Source organism: Lepidothrix coronata, unplaced genomic scaffold (genome assembly GCF_001604755.1).
Source record: "Lepidothrix coronata isolate B3197 unplaced genomic scaffold, Lepidothrix_coronata-1.0 Scaffold63, whole genome shotgun sequence".
In the NCBI taxonomy this organism is placed as follows: Eukaryota; Metazoa; Chordata; class Aves; order Passeriformes; family Pipridae; genus Lepidothrix; species Lepidothrix coronata.
In genome coordinates this window covers 588458-607817 of record NW_016690243.1, presented here as the reverse complement: position 1 = coordinate 607817, position 19360 = coordinate 588458, and the positions used below count along the sequence as shown (strand labels likewise).

The window sequence follows — 19360 nt, the reverse complement described above, 5'->3', positions numbered from 1 at the left end:
CCTCCTCCGTCTCCTTTTTTTTTTTTTTTTTTTTTTTTTTTTTTTTTTTTTTTTTTTTTTTTTTCCTTTTCTCTCCAAAAAACATGGCTGAAGCTGGGATGGGCTTTTTGGAACAGCTCAAGTCTTGCATCGTCTGGTCCTGGACTTATCTCTGGACGCTGTGGTTCTTCATCATGCTCTTCCTCGTCTACATCTTAAGGGTGCCGCTGAAGATCAATGACAATTTAACCACAGGTAGGCTGCGATCCTGTGCCCGCCGCCCCTTCCCCTGCCCGCGGGGGTCGGCTCAGCCTGGGGACAGGGGAAGGGGCGCGGGCTGTCGGTGGGGGAGCGCCCGCCACTGCCCCCTCGGGTTTTCTAGTAGTGGCTTACGCTATTTATACTACGTACATTGTACCCAAGCATTTATTATTTCAAACACAGCTAAAACTTTTATTGTGTTTCTGATAAAAATTAGATCTCAGCTGCTTCTTCTGGATGATAATAAATAATAAGAGTGCAAGTTTACTCGGAGATTATCTCTGTTGCAATGGACTTTGGCTGTTTAGACTCGCTAAGGTGGTGTACCACTACTGTACTGAATCAGCAGTAACTTATGTAGTGTTAGCCGGTCTGGATTGGGCTGTTATGTCTTTATCTTGAAATTGCTCCTTTTTCCTACCTATTTACTTTTTCATTTAACTTCCGTCCCCTCATGCTGGAGAAGGCTATTTTTTTTGAGGGAAGATGCGATGTAACCCATGTGGCATCCCTGCTGCTGGGAAGTTGAATGTTATCTGAGCAATTTTCACCCATCTGGCCTGTTCTCATTTGATAAGCCTTTGGCAAATCCAGCATCAAAGAAGAATTTAAAAAAAAAAAAAAAGAAAATTCAGCATACTGCAATTTTCACTTTAAGTGTAAAGGCAGTTATAAACAACCGTTAAATACAGTTTGGGTCAGTTTTTCACAGTATGTCTTTGAACAATATCCTGTTTCTTTTGGTATTGCCACATGCTGTTTAGAACAGGATGTAATTCTTGTTGCTTGAGTCTTAATAATTTATGTAATGTGTATGTCCCAGGTAAACGTTGCAGGCAATGGTTGTCAAGCAAAAATGTCAGAATTGCCGTATCTCATCATTTTCACTATTGAAAATGATTGGCATCCATCTGAGACCTAATCAACCCCCTCTGATTTCTTCCTGAATTTGAACAAACTAATTCTTGATGCACTTTCTCATTTGAAATGTTACTCCGGCTGTCTTCGGCTGAGTCATCTTGGAGTTTACTGAAATGTCTCAAAATGCAGGTAAAATGACAGTATGAAATCTTTGAGGAGGTTAAAAAGACTGAAAAAATTACCAGTAAGCCCCAAAGTGCCTGATGAAAATGAGTTACCAGGGGAGAACAATAGGCACAGTATGGTCTTTATGCATCATCTGTTCCTAAATGGGGTTTATTAAAAAAACAGCAGTGGCAATAACACGATGGTTTTTTTGTTTTGTTTAGTTTTTCAAAGGTTTTTTGAACGGATTAAAAACTATTTGATTTATTGTGAATTCCCCCCTCCCAGTTGATTACAATAAGTTATTATTGTCATTAGTTTAAGGTTGCTACTAGTTTAAGGTACCACAGCAGCAGGCTATGTGATATCAAATATATCTCAGTGATGTGAAAATAAATGTGTAAATGTTGCTATTAAAACTTCTGTGTGACATAAAGAAATAATAAGGTGATAAAAACAGTGACTGGGCATTTTCCCAGAACAAGCTGGATCTGGTGGTGAGTTGAGGTCAAACAAACTGGTTTTCAGTACCACCAGAGGCAGGCTTAGGCAGCCAGTGAGAAAAATGCAGTTCCACAGGTATGATTTGCACCTCTTGAAATAGTGATTTAGGAAGGTTTTAGATATTTAGAACAGACACCTTAAACCGAGCCCACAGTAGGCTGATGTGATATGAAGGACTAGTGTGGCATGTACAGGAGAGCACCTGCCTAAGGGACCTGGTTGCTTCCTACTGCTGTGTGATTTTATTTTTCCGTGTCTAATGTCAGTGTTCTTAAAAGAAAGTGGAAAGGCTAGAGAAGATAGTGGAAAAATGATTCAAAGGCTAGGAGGAGCATCAGAATAAAAGATTTTACTTGGGAGATGACTAGATTACAGTAAGGAGGTATTGTTATGGGGGAGAAAGAAATGGCCTTTTAATCATGAAAAGAATGATAAGAATTAATGACTGGAAACAGAGGGCAAACTTAATTTTGCCATAATCTGGTATTAATTTTTAGCAAACTGTCAATCAGCTGCTAGAGGAACCTCTGGGTTTCCCATGTCTGCAAGTCTTCAAGTCTGATGATGAAATAGAAGAGACTAGTGTTCATGCGGCCTTAAATTGTTGCTTGGCAAGGACAGGGCAGCAGGTTGTGCACCATCAGCAGTCAGAGTCCTTGCAGATGATTTCACCAAATAGGCCAGTGGTCACTTGTATCAGAAAGTTTTACTAAGATGAAGTGTGGGGCCTTTTTTCCGCTCTTTTGATGTTGTACAGGTGTGCTCTCCCTGAGCATTTGGTGGCTGTGGTAGTGCAAGTTGGTCATCCTGTCTGTTACTGTGGCTTTCCAGGCTTGAAAGTCCTCGGGGTTTGGCCAAGCATAATTTCAGTATCCTCAGTGGAATACCAAATGGAAATCTAGTCTGTAATATAAAAATATTAATGTTAATCTGACTGTGGTGTTTCATAGGTGGGGTTTTTTCTTTTTTTTTTAAGCTTGATGCCTTTTATGAATAGGAGAGTTTGAGCTGTTGTAACTGTACCAGACCATTAGCCAGGAAGCAAGAGAGGACACTTAATATACCAGGCTAAAATATTAAATACAGAATAAGCAGTTGAGGAAGCAGATGTTTTAATCTTATTCCAAAATAATTAAACATGATTATTTTATATAACATGCTGTATTTTCCTCCTTGTTGGCACTTGCATGATATCTGAATGCCATACTAATCTGAACTAAGACACACCTCTTCTAAAAATGTGCAACCCAGCTTGTTTTTCCTGACATAACAGTAGGGGTTTCTAGTCATATCCTAAGAAGGAAAGAGTCCTAGAAGTTAAGCAGTTTCCAATTGTTTTATTTATCCTTTCAAAGTGCAACAGAAAAACAGATTTAATGACCAGAGCATTAAATGCAACTGGATTGTGACAAGGCAGCCAGGAAGAAACCTCTGGGTTGCTGAGGGTAGAGAAATCAGGAAAACTGATGTCCTAAAAGTGTGAAAAATAAGTATATGGGTATGAGCTGTGTGTTGGGTCTGACTCTGTCAGTGCCTGTGGAGTATTATTACCTTTCTGAGGAACATCCCACTTCATCTGTGCTGGAGCAAGGCCCTGTGGTATTACCAGCTGAAACTCTAGTAATGAGAAGGTTAGAAACCTGCAGAATGAAAGAAAGCAAGTAACGTCCTGCCAGGTCCCCAAGGTCAGCAAGCCCGGGATAACTGCAGCTGGAGGAGGAAGACCACGTCACCTTGGTGAGGAGCTGTTGGCTGGGACAAAGTTGTGTTCTGAGAAACAGCTGTCTTTCTTCGTTATGATTTTTTTTAAATTATTATTATGACTGACTGAAAATAATGCCTGCTCAAGTAATTACCTAGAATTTTAATTAATGTGGAATTTGTGACCACGTAATAGGCTTGTCTTAAAGCCCAGCACCTGAAACACTGTGCATGGTGCTGCCATCTAGAGAGGGAAGAGGCTGGTGTGGAGCAGGGCTGGCATCACTGGCCACTGCCATGTCCCTACTCACCCCTGTGGTTTGGTGCATGCATGGGCAGGGGGGCAGAGCAGCCATGTTCAAAGTCCTGTAAGATTAGGATAACAACACTTTTCTTCATCCGAGAGTCTCTCTGAAGACACAAAACGGAGAGGTTTTTCTAGACAGCCTGATGATATGGTGATCTGGCCCACCTCAAATATGTTCACCGGTGTGCACATTGGTAAGCAGAGCACTTAGGAAACTCCCATCTCACTGAACCCTTGCTTTATGAAACTATCTTGTATTAAACCGTGCAAGAAAACTGGGTGTGAATCCATAAGCAGAAATACTGCGGGAGATGAAGAGATGTAGCCTGCCTCTCCTGTTTGGGCTGTGCTGTCTTAGGGTGGTGGCTGCTGTCAGTGAAGCTCATCTCATCTCTATGGTCTTCCCTTTCTGGGCTTCCTGACCCTGCAGATCTATACTGGGCACTGGTGCAATGTGCCCCGATAAGTTGTAATGTGAGAAAAAAAGTACCTTTTCATTCCCATGGTCTCAAATTCAAGTAGCAGCATGAAACATTTATCTATTATTAAAATTTAACTAATGGTCGCTTTTTTCTGACTGCTGATATTTGGCAATCTGAAGCTGCATGTGTGCAGAGCTACGGTGGTGATAAACCACCCTTAGGGCAGAAGTATTTTTTGGAGACTGGGCACCTGGGGGGTTGACAGCTGGTCAGGAGGTATTGTTCCCCTTCATAAATTTAAGCTTGGGAAGTTAATCATGAGGGTTGGAAAATATTAACCTGACAAAGGCCAGGGAGTTTCAAATGGATTAAAAAAGAGTGAAGAGATTTCTTTCTTCTGAGAAGAACTGAAGGACAGTTAGTTTTAAGTTTGCAGACTTACAGGTAGTTGCTTGGCCCTTCTTCAAAGCCATCTGCCATCACTGTGATGGATTTCCCTGTAAGCATATGCCGTGTGAGCTACAGACGTGAGTGTGGTGGTGGCTGTGAGTTGACAGAAAACCTGGAGCAAAACTGCTATGCCACCAAAGGAAATGGAAGAACTCTTAGCTCCCTGCAAGTGCAGTGTAGATTTAGTTTTTTTTTAAGAACTTGGCTGTTGAAAGTAAAATTTCAAATGCATGACCATTTCTGTCAAGGTCAGCATTAATTCTGCGTATAGATTTCACAGAATCGGTTATAGATAGATAGTTTGCTCACAGACCGGAAATCACTTGCATTAAATTTTGCATTTCTTAGAATGTAAATAAAATATTTCCTAAATACTGATCTTATTTTCAGCTGTCTTAGTGGAATTAAAGTAAACGGTGTTTTCTTTACTGTTAAGCTCTCTCTTCAATTGTATCAGTTAAAGCACCGCGAAGGATTCATAGTGACTGCTGAGCCTCCAGACAGGGTTTGAATGTTAGAGGTTTCTTTGCTCTGTCTTTTTGGGTTTTGGAAAAAAATTAGTTGCTACCTGGCTATAGCACATGTATTTTCATCATGGTACACTGGGAAATTCTCCTTTAAATTTTTTATGGAAAAAATTTACGATGGGCATGAAAGTAGCGTGTTATTTTTGGCAAAAGTCTTTATAGATTAAACTGGGTGTTCTTGGGGGAAAAGCCCTATCAAAACTTGTTTGATCAATTCCTGATGGATGCAGCTGTACAATGATACTTGTTTCTATGAATTCTGACATTTCTTCACCAGTTTGATTTTTTGATTGAGCTTAATTTTTCAGTCAGCATCAAATGCCAAAAACGGAATGAGATCTGTGGGAAATGCAAGGTTTTCAAAAACTACTTCTTTAAGAAATTGACTTTATTACTGCAAAAGCTCTAGAAGATTTGCAGCCATTATTTCAGGGGAAATATGTAAGCCAGAGCCTTCAAAACAATATTTGATAACATCTTGAGTGAGCTTACCGTAACACTGACCAATAGGCAACCATGGAACTGTGCTGCCAGTTTCTAACTGAAGTCTAATGTCCTCTGTGCTGATGAAAATCTATGGAAATGCTGCTAAAACTGCATATATGCAGTAGGATTTTCCCAAAGCATCCAGTGACTGCCTGGATAAATTTAGCCTGAAAGAACATAAGTCCCCCTTGTTGTTCACAGGGGTTATAGGTCCTAATTGTCTGAGGCTGCATAAATACCACCATTCTAAATTAAAGGAAAAACTTAAAATAGATATTTTTTGTGTGGTTATTTTGTAAACAGAGCAAATGCAAAAATCTAGATCATAAATTTGCATTTGTGAAAGACAAAAGAAGTGCTAAGTGGTGTCAATGCCTGAAGGACTGAAAAGAGAGAGGAAAACACATAATTCTGTGCCAAAGCTCTACATTAAGTGAAAAACAGAAGGACATGATGCCATGCCTGAGAGCAGCACCTGCCAGGAATTGGGAAGATGATGTTGGATAAAACAGGGATTTTGGAGGGAATGACTTGTCTATGTTTTAAAATGGATTCTCTGTGGAGAGTCTAGCAATAACACACTGCTAGCCTAAGGAAGCTCAAGCTGTTAATCTAATCACAGAGAAGCCACGGAAGCTACTTGACAGTAGCTAAGGAGGTGTAGGAGCTTTAATCTAGTTGACAAACATATAGTGAGCTTCTTAAATATTTGGAGTTAAAATGCCTGTTACAGCAGGCAGAATTGGGGCCCAAATCATCTGTGATCTGAAGAAGCAGCCTGGCTGCAGAACGTGCTGCATGCAGTGCCCTCACTTTAATAGAGAGGTGGTTGCTTACGCTGCAAACTATATTGTAGGAAGCAAATAGCAGGTACTAAAGTAGCCTTTAATTATAGGGGACTAATCTTAAAAAAGGGGCGGCAGCAAATTGAACCCAGAGGAATGCACATGCTAATTTTTTTTTAGAGGAGATTTTTGAAGATGTGGTTTTGGACCCAACTGCGATGGCAAGGGCTTTGGCTCTTGTGGTATTAAAACTGTCAGTGTGATGAGGATTGCCAGGCTTGACAGTGGGAGAACTGGGAGTGAAATCTAATGGCTCATGATAAATAGGAGAGCTGACTAGTTAAAACACTATCATGTTGAGGTTTAGAAAACCCCACACCCAGTTGGAAATGCTTGCTGATGGTGTGCAGGTGTGTTGTGCAAGCACAGAGGCTCCAATAGACCCCAGATGTGCCAGGACTTCTGTGCACGTGCCAGAGAGCAATCCTCACCGAGTCCAAGGTTTCTGTGTGTCGTTCAGTCAGCTGGCAAACTCTGTGCTTGAGGGAGTTATTTGTCTTCTTGGCAAGTGATAAAGCAAATAAAACCACTTAAGTGGTGACTTAGGTTGGCCAGTTTCTTTTGGACTAAAATCTGCAGAAATGAACACTGCTGTCAGAAGTTGATGAAGGTGCAGTCTTTTGTGCAGCAGTCACAACAAGTCAAGATTCAGGTTTTTTATAATGAGGCTAGTTGTTTAAGAAGATATTTTATACTTAGCAAAATAAGGCCCTGCTCCACATACCCGTTAGTATGTTGAATACAACTGAGAATTCAGTTGAACTGTAAAAGGAGAACTAAGCCATAGGGAAATTAGACCCTTATCCTTCAAATGTTCGACGACTTGGTTTGTTTTGCAAGCAGAGGTCCAGGGCTTTACTGTACACATCCAGGGCTTTACTGCACAGGTAGTTAATATGCATGAATTCTCAATGACTTGGGCCTAAGTAGTATACTAAAGTAGTGCAGGAAGCCTGTAGCAATACTGGGGATAGAATCCCCAGTTGCTTCAGTCCAAAAGCAATTTTCTCTTTTGTGATTTGATGGTCACATCTAAATTTTGCCTTTTTTTACCGGAGCTACTTCAGGAACATACTTAGGGCATTTGTCAAAGAGTTGAGGGTAACACCAAACCTGGTCCCGTGGCTGGACTGTGAGATGCTTGTGGGGATGTTACTATTAAAGGGGACGTCTGAAGGCCCCTTCCGCCTGTTTTTAAATTAGCTTTTTGTGGCACTGGAGGCATCTATTGAAAGATTGTGTTATAAACTCCAGCTTGTCCTCGTGTCTGTGAAGTGACATGTGGACCAGTGATGCTGTGTAAATACAAATGAGTGAAAGTTGCTTTGTAAAATCCCAACACAGGCTAATTGGATTTTTTGTGTGGCTTAGTCAGGCACTGCAGAAGGGCAATCAGTTTTAACACCAAGAACACTAAGCTTAAGCAATGTTAATGCATTTAAAGACAAGAGTTAATGTCACGCTTTCAGCAAACAGAACAAACAAGTTGTTACTGTTAAGCCTGAGGAGAAGGCCTAAATTCAAAGTCCAAATCAAACCTCGCCAGCTGCTGAGAGAAGACAAAGATTTATTATTGTGAAGTATAAACTGGAGATTTGTCACTGTGGTAGACTCAATGCTAAAGTTATTAAGTACACTTAAATATACCGATTAGAAGGATGAAAGTTACAGGGCAAAAATGAAATGCAATCATCATTAAGATTCCTGTACTGCACAGTGTGCCAGCTGCAACCATGAGATTTAATTTCCAGCTCACTTTCTAGAAATAAACTTGGCTTATTAAATGTCAGGCCTGGTAGGCTGATATGCAGAGTCTTGTGCTCAGTGGCAAGAAACTCAGAGATCAGATTTAAAGTACAAGAACTGTTATCATCATCGTCGTCTTATTTCATAACGCTGCCATTTGTTTCTCAAGAAAATAAGCCTGTAAGCTGAAAGTGTCATAGATGTTGAACTTCACATAACTAACTGAATGTTTTCATGACACGTCCTGTATGTTTTATGCTGAGGACTGAAAATTTTTTGAAGTGTGGCTTGGTCTGAAGCAAGGTTATATGATCCACTAGTAGACTTAATCTTCCATGTGAAATTTCTCTTGCTATTTTTAATTCTGGAATGAACTTGACAGCAGTGTACCCAGCTGTATGTTTTACACAAAGCTCAGCTTAGAGTCCCAGACTAGTCGCTTTGTCAGTTTTCAGAGAGAAGGTTAAACTAGACCCTGTCAGGAGAAGGCTTGCAGCTGGCCTGCCATACCCTGTGCAGGGGACAAGGGGACAGAGAGTCCCTGGGTGAAACTCAAGACACTTCTTGAGCAGAAGCTGACTTTGTGCAGCAGCAGTATGCTGCAGCTGAGCTGATGAATTCTCCTCCCTGTGGAGAGAAGAAGCTGAGGAAGTCTTGTGCAGGGCTGCACTGATGCACAACTACTGCTGAAGTGTCTTCTCAGTTGCGCTTGACTTTACAGATTTATCTGCCTGCTCAGAGTAGGCTCCTGTATTGTGCTGCGTTGTTATAAAAGTGCCTTCTGGTCCCTGTGTCTGTCTGTCCAGCTGTGGGTCAGGACACAGAAGGGTTGATACAAGCACAACAGACTCTGTAGTAGTAAATATTGTCCTACATATTCCCAGAAATCCTTGTCAGGAGTCTGTGATTTAAAAGTGCTGATCACAGCTGTGCTAGTAGCTGCCCCAACAACCACATAGTCTTGTGGGGAACACGAGTCTCAAGGAGCTCTCATTAGCTCCGGGATTTCCGAAGGTGGACCACAGGACTTCCCCAGACCTGGCCACAAGGGTGTGGCCTGTGTTACACTTTGAGGGCATCTTGTCAGTGGTTCTGAGAAAGCTGGAGTTTTCATGCTTGATGTCCTCCTGTGAGGAGTATGTAGGGACTGTGCTCTGTGACACTAGAGAGGCGTACAGGCCTCTCTGGGTCCCTGACTCCAGTCCTGAGTCTTATTTTACATTATCTTCCCATAAACTGCTGCAATGAAAGACTTTTTCCAGAACCTGATAACTCTGGTGGATAGAAACCTTGCTCTCATTCCAGCTTAGATGTGTTTGTGGCTGGCTTGCATGCATTTGTGCTCAGGACAGCTCTCTTCTTTACCTTCGTAACCAGCACTGCTGCCATGAGGACTGGTTCCCAGTGCACTTGTGGGATTTTTCCTTCTTGTCCTTCCCTTATGAGATTGAGTCAGTTGGGCTATCTTAGCCTGCTCTCCTAAAATGGCTGGATGTCCTTGATTCTACTGGTAATACTCCTTCAGTTTTCTGTCCGTATCATAATTGAGTAACCAGTGTTGTACATCCTACGACAAGGTAAGGCTTCTTTAACTGCCTCATACAGTTTAATTAGTCCTTCTTATCTTCCACTGGAAATATTTCTCCTTGCTGGTCCCTTGCCTTTTGCTCCATTAACTTTGATGTGGCATCTCTGGCAGCTCATACCAGGAGCCTTCTGCACCTCCTGGTTTTGGTAATAGAAATACTCAGTTGGCAGATCCGTGAGCTGTCCTCACAGTCCAGCACTCCCAGATGAGTGCTCTCTCTCTTCCCCACGTCCCCTATTTTAACTATCTTTCTCTGGCACTCTCAGTACTTCACTGAAATCCAGATAGTTTAGAGCTACTCATTTTTCTTGGTAAGAGAACTGAATACTTTTAATAAAGAAGCACATCTGATTGGTCTGGCATGATTTATTTATTTTGCATTTTATCCTATTTTTCAGGTACCTCCTTTGCTTCATTTATTGTTATCTTTAAAATACTGAAGTTTCACATATTACTGCCTTGTCATAAGGCCGTAGCTTGGGTCTGCATATTAAATACAGAAGTATGAAGTATTCTGGCATAATTTGGGGAGTTTCATCCGTTTATTAAAACCGTCTTGGTACGGGGCTTGCTTTTTCAAATGCCATTTCTTTCAGCGAGATGGTTTCTGTATATTCTCTTAATCTTACACTCAACCATATCTTGGACATGTTAAGTTCTTTGAATTATATCTGTTTCTCCTGTCACAGTATCTCTTTCCTTGACCTTTTATTATTTTTTTCTCCACATTCAGCAGTTTTGTTCCCATTCAAAAATGAAATAAATATTCACTTTAGTTTGGGGACTGCTGTATCCTCTTTCTTACCTTGCTGTCTCCTTATTTATTTTGTTGAAACAGTCTTATTGGTTTGTTGGATTCATTTTGATGTATATTAACTGTTTTTATACAGCTCAAGATATAACTTAGTTTGACTTTTTGCAGATATGATTTTATTTCTGTGCCTTTTGTCCTCACCAAAGCAGAGGGGAATCTTTGAACATTCCAAATCTTGTGAGTGTTACTTGTACAGGGCTGATGCTGCTTTATTTTAAAGCCTTAGCTGATAAATTGGTGTCTGTGAGGTAGAAATGCAATTTAGCTTTCTGTGATTATTTTGAGAAAGTCTGCATTGCGGTTCAGGACCCCTTGAAACAGTTGGCAAAGCTCCTAGTCACTCTAAGGTAACGACTCTGTTGCCCTGAGAGTTTTTTGACATTGGTCCTGATAGAAGAGGGTATGTAGAGTGAATGACTCTCATACACCCCCCAACAATCTGAAATAAGTCTGCATATTTGCTGCCTTCCTGCATTTGGAACATGATAGGTATCAAGAAACTGAGAACTGATAGCAGTGCAGGTAAGAAAGCATTAAATAAAGGTATTTAGTGTTAAAAAAAGTTGACTTGTTTAAACCTAATCTACAGAGTTTCTCAGCTGCTTTTATGTTTAAAGCATTTTAATCAGGTATCTTCCCACATGTTTTTCAGTTCTTGAAGTTGCAATATAAATTTTCAGTTTTACAAAGTATCATAAGCTTCCTGACAGTATGACAAATTTTACACAATATAAGCCAAACTCACTAATTAATAAATCCCTTAGCTGAAAATTTTGCTTCAAATACTATTCTACTGTCTTTTAAAAGTCAGTTAGATCTAAAAATCCCGATTTTTCTGCAGGCCACATTCAAACTGACAATGACTGATTATGGAACAATATCCTTATTGGGCGATTGGTTTTTCTGAGGTTTCTGAATAATATATACAGTAATGTATAAAATAGATGTTCTATAATATATACAAAATGTATTTTTATCTGTTCTATATAATACAGAGTAGTAATATATATGTAATAAAATACAATGCTGCCCCCCTTGTGTTTGAGGCTACAGCTCTATCAGTTGGGGTGTAGAGTCAGTGATGTGCAAGGACTAATCAGCATCATTTGCTAATTTCCTTAGGTGAGCTGGTAATACAGGCTTGAAGTAAATACCCTACAATATCTTCCTAAAAAATCCATTCTTCCCTAGATGCGCTGGAGTTCCCATTGCCGGATGGCAGCAGTGTGTGGGTTTGTGTGCTGCCACGCTCTTCATTTGCTGCGGGGCTGTGATGGACCATGTTGTCTGTTGATGTAGGTGAGACCAGCCACCCCTTGGTCATTGTAAGGTGGCTCAGTAGCTGTAAATGCTGACCCAGCTTGGTTCATTGGGTCAGCCGAGGGAGGGCAGCTGCCACCCTGGGAATCACTGAAGATCTCTCTCAGCTCTTCCACTCCTTCCCCTTTGCATCTTGGAAGTGGACCCTTAGTGATGGAATTTGTGGTTTAGCCCAGGGTGAACACTGGAGACTTTCTTAGTTTAAAAAAAACAATCAACAATCCCCAAACCAGCCACAGAGAGCCCACAGAGTGCTGCTCTGGCCACAAGCTCCCTGGCATACACAACCCTCTGTACATTGCCACCGTCCTTTTTCCAGTGCATGTGTGATCCTTCTGCATGGGCACAAAAATCAATAATAAATGGTAAATGAATAACGAGAGGCCTGCCAACCATCTCTTGTTTAACTTCATGTTTCTTTTCCTTTACTAATCTAATGTAAGAGAAGCATTTAAGGGGGAAAGATGCTGGGAATGATGACATTTTATGAAGCCTTTGTTTCAGAAGCTTGTTTCAGAAGGGGGCCGATGGTGTCCGTGGGGGCCATTGTTCCCTCACAAGCGCAGTCTGCGGCTGTGGGGTCCTGGGCTCAGCCCCTCAAAAACTCTCTGCCTGTGTAAGAGTCAAAACCCCATGGCATTGCTGGAGTAGGTCTCTGGTGCAGGGTCAGCTCTGTGGGTCTCAGTATGTGTTTTTATTTGTATACAGAAGGCAGATTTTACTTGCTTTTGGTCTTAAGGGCAAAAATAAATTCGTATTAAAAGTATATTTTCTGTTCCAATTTGTAACATTAGTTTGTTTGGGATATGTATTTTGAACATGCAGACTGGAATTCTATTTACAGGGCAATGTTTTCAGAAGCACCTGGGGTATTTCATCACTTAGATGCTTCAGTCAGCCATGAATTTACTTATTAACCTGTACTTATTTATATATTCTTTATAATAAGCTTAGTAATAAATGAAAAATGCTTTTCTAACTGAAAGAAAAGCATTACATTTTGGATATACAGTATATTATGTGCATCTGGGATGGCACAGTATTCTTTTACTCATATGCTAGTGTAATTCTGTACATTGTAGTTATTGCTTTTGCAGGAAGTTATGCTATCAGTTTGGAATAAAAGTTAATATTAATGGGAGATGTGAGAACACCATAAAATAATAATAAACTAAAAATGCATACCAGTTTAAACAAATCTGGTTACAGTGTTTGCTTTCTGTGAATGCTGTAGTTCAGCAAGATGAACATTGACTGGCTTGGGTCTTCAATGTTTTTCTTAAAATGTGGGTCCCTCTGGTCTGGCTGTCGCCAGCACTGCATGGCAGTAGATGGAAAACATCTGATTTTTGAATTATATTCTTAATTTATAGTGAACAAAATAAATGGCATATTTACTTACAGACAGTTAATATTACGGTTTGGCATGTTGCAGTTTAAGTTTAGTAGAGAGGATTCTTTGAATTTGAAATTGTAATTTCGATTCACGAGATGTTTATCATGCAGAAAACTTTACTAGAAGCCAATGCACTTGCATTTGAGTCACTTTGATTTCCTAGTCGTCGCTATTCAGATGGGAACAGTGAGATTAGACTTTTGTTCTGTGCTGTGGGTTTGTAGGGTTTTTTTCCCCTTGTCTTTGCTAGTTCCCTTCCAGTCCTTTCCTTAGCGCTTGAGCCAGCCCTGCCCCGTGTCTTTCTTAAGCTGCCATAAGGTAGATTTTGCATTTGATACTCAGTAATGTGGCAGGAGTGGAAAAGTATAATTCTTGCACTAGAGGGCATCCTGTGAAAGACACGGGAGTAATGCAGAGACGAGAGGCAGCTTCAGCCTGTGGGAAACAAAGTCTGACCAAAACGCAGGTCTGACCAAAACGACACTCTGACTGCGTGTCGGAGACCTAGTGACGGATCATCAGTTTCCAACAGCAGACATGCACACAGACACAGCCTCATGCAGCAAATTTGTGAGTGGAGCCCCTACAGGTGCAAATGGACACCCTTAATTGTCATTGTATTGCATCAAGTTACCCCCAGAGGGAAAGTCTTAAGTTGTGATAGGTAAGTAATAAAATTTTAGGGCCATCCTACAACTGATGTAGCTGTATGGGAAGGTTCCACCCTTGACCTTCCAAAGTCTGCCTGTGAGGAGGTCCTCTAAATTGCTTTTACAAGGTCAGATAAAAGATGAGGTTCGTAAGATCCAGGTCTTGGGCTACAGAAATTTGAAGGAACTGTGGTGACTGCCATAAAGCTAGATTATTTTAGGTAGGACAAAAAATAAAAAATGCAGGACTAGAGGACTGATTGTGGTCTAAAGGTGTCTCATATTTGTCTTTCTGAAGCAATTACCACAAAATAAATTAAACAGCAGGTTTGAAACGGTTGTGGTGATGGGTGTTGTGTCTGTGTGCCCAGGTTCCTGCTGACTGCGGGCTTTAAGACAGTGAGGACAATTTACATGGAGGTGCTGAGGAGGTGACTGGTACCAGCCTGTCTGCCCTTAACCTACTGCTTCAACTGTTAAGGCCACAAGGCATTTTTACAGACTTTAAGTAACTTCTAAGGCTCTGGAAAACTCGTGCTAGTTGTTGTGGTTTAATGTGTCTGACTCTGGCTGATTTATTCTGTACAAACAGTAAAATTAGCTCCATTTCATGAAGGTTCATCTCCTGCCTAGCTGTTATTAGATAGATCTCATGTATAACCTGTCTGAGCATTTGTGTATACATTCAGACATATTTTGGTTGTTGGTTTTTGTATGTGTACAAACAAATAAAAGGTGTTGGTTATTTTCTGTATCCTCCCAGCCCAATTCAGCTGATCCATTCAGGCATGTGTAATAGGGACACTGATACAAGTCTTAAAAAATGCCCCTTTTGTTTCAATATAATGTTTATAAAAAACAAATATGTATATTGCTCATTTTTAGCATTTGACATCTTTTATCACAGACTTTCAGGAAAGAAGTCATTGCTTTCCTTTGATGTTTATGTCTACTTTGTTAAAAAAAATCGTATATCTGGTTGTTCTTTTATAAATTGTTCTTTTATAAGTCAAATCAATCGTGCTCTAGTTCTGCTCATTCAGTCTGTTCTCCAACTTATTTTTATTCTTTCTCTGGACTGCCATTGATATTCTGTGTGTGCACGATAGCATCATTTAAAATGGAGGTGTTTGAAGCTGCTCAGGCAGTTCAAACAGACTCTAGAGCGTCAGGGGCCTCTGGAATAGTGCACGTCTGCTTCATTGGGATTTTGTCCATGAGCTTATTTGGGAAGTTACAACTAGATTGGGGCTCAGGTTCCTAGTCTTTATATGGCTGTGTATTAATGCTAGCTCCCACCTTTATGTGATCTATTCAGACAGACCAAAGATAAACATAAGTGATAAAAGATGAAAAAAGCTAAGCACTCAACAGGTCTCAGTGGTTTGTGATGCAAGCTGTTCCATGCTTATTAAATTGATTTTCTGAGTCTGTGTATTGTTGTAAATGAATGACAGCTTAAGCTAAAGAGACTTATAATGAGGCACACCAGGTAGAAACAATGTAAGTACTTAAAGTTTTTGTCCATAAAGTGTTTTAGTGAGACCAGTCTCAGCTGTGATATGCTTTTATGACAGATATTCATAAATGGAACAAAAATATTTGCTAGTGTCTATCAAGGCAGCACCTTAACTTTAGAGAGGTTTCAAAGGCAAAATACAAGAAAACAGATTTGTATGATCACCAGCAATTCACATTGAATGTCAAGGGCACAGGGATAGGTGTTCTGTTCCAGTGAGTTATCTCATACATCTCTTTATCATAATGTATATTTCATTCTTGTACCCTCTTTCACTTAACATGGTATAAAATAATTGGAAGAGCAGTGACTTTTAAAGAATATCTGCCTTGGTAGACAAACCCTTGGCCCTTCCTTAGCTTAAAACATCTTCTAATGCTGAATAACAATGGCAAGGTCTGAAGAATTAAAAGAAGTTTGCATGTGAAGGAGTTTCCTATGGAAATACTTTTGTAACATCTAAAGCTGATTGTACTGTATTGTAACATCTGAAGCTGAGAAGAAGTAAGTGAATGTGAAATAGGAGCAGGGCTTACTGTGTATTTTTTATTAAACAAAATTCTTCATATGTAAAGGAAAAGGAAAATGCCTGATTTATTGATAATTTCTCAAGTGTTATCCAACATCATTTGAGTTTCAGGTTCTCATTTGCTCTCCAAATCTTGAGTGATAACTTTCTCACACACTCTTCGTGCAGTTGCATTTGAATTCACTTTTTTCTTGCTTAAGCCCTGTCACCACAGCCCCTTCCCAAATTTGTGATACATGGAGGAGTATAGGCAATGATATGGAAAGAATTCAAAATTCATGTGTCACTTTCTATTGACAATTTTAAAACCAAATTTAGGTAAAAAACTTTTAACATCTAGCTGTGTTGGGAGAGTGAGAACATAGCAGCTTTTGTTTCCATACTAGCATCCTCTGGGAAACCCTCAAGGAGCTATCACAGAAAACATAAAAGGCGTTGCATAATTGCTAGCATTTATTTTAATTTCCTCTCTTCATGCTTGGAACTAGTCTGTCTACTTTCCTGGGAAAGGTAATTTGATTGAAAATAAATAATTGCCATGAAAGTTCCGTTCCAGTCGTCAGATAGGAGTTCAGTGTGTTTTATCAGAGAGTGGACCACGATGCTTAGAGAGTAGACAACAGTGCTTAGTGAGCTGGAGTCTGGCATCCAGATTACCAAGAAGCAGTGTCACCAAAATGGCAACTTTTCTCTCTTTGATCCTCATGCAGAATAATTAACACCCATTTGCAGTACTGCTGTAAAATCTTAGTAGAGGCAAAATCTTGACATTTTTACTGTAATGACAGTTGTTGAAAGCTTCTTCAGTTTAGCCTGGAAATCATCCAGCAGTTTCCTGTTATCTGTATGTATTGGGTTAGTGTGGCCAGGTTTTGGTAGTGGGGGGTGTACAGGGGTGGCTTCTATGAGAAGCTGGTAGAAGCTTCCCCCATGTCCAGTAGAGCCAATGCCAACCAGCTCCTGTCTCTGAGCAGTGGCAGAAATAGCCTGTGATGAACTGACCGTAACCCCCATTCCCTGTCTCCCAGCACCGCTGGGGGAGGAGGAGGTAAAGCCCAGGAAAGAGAGACGGGTGGAGGGAAGTTGTTTCTAAGACTTACTTTACTTCTCATTATTTTGTTCTGATTTTATTAGTAGTAAGTTCAGTTAATATCCTCAAGTCGAGTCTGTTTTGCCCATGACGGTAGTTGGTGAGTGATCTCTCCTGGTCCTTTTATCAGCTTGTGAACTTCTCATTATGTTCTCTCCACTGTCCATTTGTGGAGGGGATTGATAGAGTGGCTTTGGTGGGTGCCTGGCATCCAACCAGGGTCAAACCACCACACTGTAAAACAAGGGGTTTAATGTGGTTTTTTTTTGAGCAGAGTAGAGGGTTTTGTGCGTACAGGCAGACTGTGCTCCAGAAAATACACAGAACATAGAAACCTCTGATGGAGTCACTCAGAACATTTCTAATGTTGGTTTGGGGGAGTTGGGGATGGATTTTTTTTGGGGTGGTGTATTTTTTTCTTGAGAATAGATAATACCAGATGCAGATTCAGCACACAAAGAAAATAACTTTTAATAAACAGGTGACAACTGTGATCTGCCCTTCCTTCATCCCTAGTTTACTTTCACGCGTGAGCTTGCTACTTGGCTTGCCTTGTTATACTGTTATGGATAGTCTTATTGTAATTCCAGTTTTGAGTTTTGATGGTTTTTGACTTCATCTTTTAATACTGACTACTGCAAGCAAATTACATTTAGTGAAAGCCTGTTGTCTTGTGCAGTTCTCTTTTTGTCTCATATATTGAATGACTACTGCTTTGCAATTCTGTTTTTTTATTCTGCATACACTTACAGTATCCCTTCTCCTTTAACTCTTATGTGACCTAAGCAATACTGAGCTTTTTAATCTTACAATTTGTATTACCACTGCTACATCTTCCTCCACAGTCATTTTTTTTTGGATAGGTGGTAGTATTCATAGGTGGACTATGATACATAAAATAGATTATTTATTCAATATTTTTTGCCATCCCTAATATCACATTTGTTTGGCTGTTAGGGAAACCTAAAAAGTTCGATTTTTCTGGCTCTGCCTGCAGCTGTTCATGGAGGGAGTCAGTTCTGTTGTGCTGTGTACAGCAGTGCTCAGATTTTGTGCTCAATCTTTTGCTCAGTATGGGGAGAGAAGAAAATGCAGTCGTTGTGTTTTAAATATAGTAACTTCTAGTAATTTTGATGATTACTAAGATGCCTTTTCCTATTATAAATAAACCACATTGTTTAAAATATTTTGACTAGACTGAATTATGTCCCAAAATTGGAACAGGCTGAAGAGAGTTTGGGAAAGAAATTACCATCAAGTTTTTGCATTCTTAACCGTAAATGGAAACAGAAGGGCATTGACTGGCCAGAAGCTTTAATTCTATATCTCTTCTTGATAATGGAAAACATTATATACTAAAAATCCTGTCAGATTTAGTTTGTCATGCTTTGGAGGTTCTTCTGGAGGTCTGTAGGTGGTGGAAGGTGGCGAGCCCTTCTGTCTGGAGCTCCTTGGGCAACCTGGCGAGCACTGAAAGTCGGATATGAATAGATGTTGGCATCCTCTGGAACAAACAGAAGAGGTAACCCAGCATCACTTTCGCTTGGAGAGCCAGGCCAAGCTGGCAGACACTTGAGGATAACCATGGCTTGTTGCAATGACAGTTTCAGGGGTTTGATGATCCTTTTGGGTACCTTCCAGCTCAAGATACTCTGTGATTTCGAGTCATTGAAAGCAAAGCCTGAGGAATTTAATGTCTTCCTTGTTCAAACTGCTAGGCAAAGGCTGCAAAGTTTGATGAAGTAGCAGGATGGTTAGTTGAACTAAGGAGAAGGAGAGCTTGCCAGGCGGAAAATCTAAATCTGGTCACTGCTTCTTTAGCTGTCATGAATCCATTTACTTCCATGGACTAAACTATACGGTTTTTTTTTTTTATACTGCTTGAGAATCTTGCTTCTTTTTACATAGTTTTGTCAAGATTTATGAATTTGGGAGATAGCATGTGCCAGACAGGAAGGTCATTGAGTTCAAGTTACTGATGTAGCTGAACATGAGCAAAATGGTGCTGTGATGCTCTGGGGCATATCTTTGCCCTCCTGAGAGACTCACTGTTTGCTCTCCTCTGTGTACCATGTGGCGTCTCTCTTTGTGTGCATGTTACGGGAGACTTAATACCTGTGAGATGGAAATTAAACTCTTCCAGTGTCTGACCATGTAACACAATGTGTTGGGGTGTCACCTCCGGTTTCTCATTCTGAGG

The 19360-nt window shown here is 40.3% G+C and overlaps 1 protein-coding gene across 2 annotated transcripts in view; it reads left to right on the top strand.

The window, feature by feature from the left end:
- Positions 1 to 32: 32 nt before the first annotated feature.
- The window catches only part of ST7 (suppression of tumorigenicity 7), a 145386-nt gene continuing 126058 nt past the window's right edge, over positions 33 to 19360 (top strand). The window contains exon 1 of one of the 2 annotated variants that reach the window (XM_017817881.1): positions 33 to 234. In XM_017817881.1, coding sequence (XP_017673370.1) covers positions 84 to 234 — 151 coding nt within the window. In that variant the 5' untranslated portion in view covers positions 33 to 83. Of the gene's footprint in view, positions 235 to 1259; positions 1291 to 19360 lie in introns of those variants that run through there. The other variant, XM_017817883.1, reaches the window with a different exon arrangement.